This window comes from Egretta garzetta, unplaced genomic scaffold (assembly GCF_000687185.1).
Source record: "Egretta garzetta isolate BGI_Z169 unplaced genomic scaffold, ASM68718v1 scaffold474, whole genome shotgun sequence".
Lineage (NCBI taxonomy): Eukaryota > Metazoa > Chordata > Aves > Pelecaniformes > Ardeidae > Egretta > Egretta garzetta.
The window spans coordinates 6,892-9,675 of NW_009259524.1; the positions used below are offsets into that span (position 1 = coordinate 6,892).

Genomic DNA, 2,784 nt, shown 5'->3' on the forward strand with positions numbered 1-2,784 from the left:
CCCGCAAAGCACATCCAGGCCCATCCCACAGAGTCAAAGGCACCTGGTGGTGCTAAGGAAGGAAAAGCTCATTAGCTTTTTTAGGTCACAAGTCAATCCAGGAGTTGGTCACTTGTAGCTTCCAATTTAGCATGCCTCAAGGGAGGAATTGAACATCAAATCACTGCCAGAGCCCGGCCCTACTTAAAGGCCATTTAAATGCGAAGAAGCTGTCCCTGAGCAGGTACCCAAGCAGCCCCAGCCAAGTTCTCACCCCAGGCGACGGGTGGGAAGCGCCAGGCAGCCCCACAAGGCCCCGCACGCCCTCCCTGCGGCCCAGCAAGCGGCTCCGACAAAACAGAGGCCAGGGGCTGGCACAGGGAAGGGAGGGGCCTTAGCCCACACCACTGGTGGTTTTTCCTGCTTGAGAGAAGCTGCACAGCACCAAATATATGTGAGGGGGAATGAAATCGGACAGCTGTACAGAACACACAATTCACCTTTAATTAAAATAGAGTTTATTAGCTTTTCTTTTAATACAAACATGAGAAAGGAAAACCACCTGAAGATGTAGCCTTATTTTCAAAATTGAATTGTGATCAATACATGAAGCGCCAGGTTCCACGGATTTGGGAGCCAGAGGCTGGGGTATTTGCATACCGCACAGACTGTATGCATCACTTCAACAGCTGAGTGCAGCCAAACGGGTGATTACACTCAGCCAGCCCCGCTCCCAAAGGCAGGTGGACTGGCATTCAGTGTGAAGCATTTCTGGGCCTTGGCTGGAAGAGGGAGCGCACAGAACCCGTGCCGTTTGGAGGGAGATCTGCTCCTAGGACAAACTGCCTAGAATCTATTTGGATCCAAGAAGGGAAGATACTACAAAGACTTGTAACAGGAAGAGTCTAATAATACTTATCCTGTTTAGAGTTCAGTTTCAGAGCCTGAAAGTAAGCTCCATTCCAAAGTCTCAGAAAGAGCAAAACCCAAGCCTCTAGAGCAGTTGCACAAGGTAAAAGTCACTTTGCCAAAAAAAAAAGAAAAAAAAAAAAGTGGGGTGTATAGAAAGCTTTTTGATAATTCTCAATTGAACACAATGTTTTCCAATCTACCTTGTAAGGTAGTCCAGGATTCTCAAGCTCATTACTGTCTCGTTATGAATGTAAATCCCTCCCAGGAAACAAAAACCCAGGGAGAGCCAGATGGATGCACAATATCAGCTTTAGGAACTCCACTGTATATAGCACGAGAGACCTGCAGTAGAACTCAGAGAAGCAGTGCTGCACACACGCCATTCACCACTGGGTTGCTACACTGTTTGGGATGGTGATGATGTTTCCAGACCAACTTTCTCATTCAATGCCTCAGAAAAATATACAGATTGCGTCTCTTCCAGAGCAATATAAGTATTAGAAAATGAGAGAAGCACCATAATTCACAAGAAATGCAGCATGGACCCTATACATTTTAACAATACATAAAACCATATCTCTGCCCCCATTCAAAACATTCAAAGTCTTTTGACAATCTCCACTGGAGTGAAGTTGTGGGTGCAGAGTTGGAATTCCTTCCTGCTGGGCAGCTTCTTGGTTATGAACAGATCACCAATAATAGCAGCTTTTAGTAGCCAAACCAAGGAAAAGCCGTCAACACGTGTCTATGCTACTGTTTTCAGCTCCAAAGTGGCTTTGTACTTTAAGAGTCCCACGTTTTGTTTTGTTTTTGCTAACACTGCATCAACCTGAAATACAAATGCAGCGAGACTCTGGATGACGGGGGAGAGGAGGGAAGAACCTTTTAACTATAGTCATGTGGTTAGTGTTTAAATTCTAAAATTTAAAACTACTTATTATTAAAAACCTCAAGAGTTCACAGCTATAGGCCTACATAGTAAGCAAACATCTGTGGGGGAGAGAAGGAGAGAAGTTTGTTTTTGCACCTCTGGATACATTAGAAGGAGGAGAGAGTTGATGTGACAAAGACCTTGTCTTTTGCACCAGGTATGCTCCTCAGGCTCTGGGCTCCCTTGGCTAGTTTACCCTCCGCTCCTCTTTTTGCTGGAAGACACCATCACCGCTGGCCTGTGTGCATGGAGTGGTGGCATTCCTCCGATTCACATGGATGCTGGTTCACGGTGCTGCACTTTTCTCTCCTCAGGAGAGGATGGCATTAGAACGGCGGATACCAACTAAGTTATCAGCACTGAAAGATCGTCTCATAGCAGCTTTTGACAAGTCTTTGTATTTGTCTTCACACAGCCGGGAGATAGCCTGGATGCCATGTTCAGATACAAAACGAAAAGTACACATTAGAAAAGTTTGAACATTTCAAGGAAGCTTTTACAAGTGCAATACCAACAGAGCAGGTGCTCTGTAGCAGTGACGCTACTAGCTTCTCAAATGAGAGTGAGTAAGAACTGCTTTGGAGTGAAAATATTAAAGGGGTCTGTCCCCACGCTAACAAGAACGTTATCCATCAGAAAATAAGACATAACGAAGGCGAGTGGTTTCCATAGCCAAGTATCTTCATTCTTTTACCAGTCTCACTATCTAATGGAAAACCTGGATCCATTTCAGACTTACAAGTTTGTGGAAGTTACGTTCAAAATTGCACCTAGTAGCTAGGTCTGGTGCACGCAGTAGCACAAAAATTTTATTTTAACAGTACAATACCTCACCCAGCCCTTTCTGTAAGAGAAAAGGTTTCTGCGCTCCCTTGGGCACCTTGCCCTTGGCCACTTGGTGCAAGCAAGCCTAGGAAGTGAAGCTCTGCTAGGAGGTCTGTTTTGCCTTTACCTTCCCTACA

General features: G+C 45.3%; 1 protein-coding gene across 1 annotated transcript in view; it reads right to left on the reverse strand.

The window, feature by feature from the left end:
• Window positions 1-546: 546 nt before the first annotated feature.
• The window catches only part of CCNYL1 (cyclin Y like 1), a 21,410-nt gene continuing 19,172 nt past the window's right edge, over window positions 547-2,784 (reverse strand). Inside the window, exon 10 of the mRNA XM_035893032.1 lies at window positions 547-2,249. Coding sequence (XP_035748925.1) covers window positions 2,133-2,249 — 117 coding nt within the window. The 3' untranslated portion in view covers window positions 547-2,132. The remainder of the gene's footprint in view (window positions 2,250-2,784) is intronic.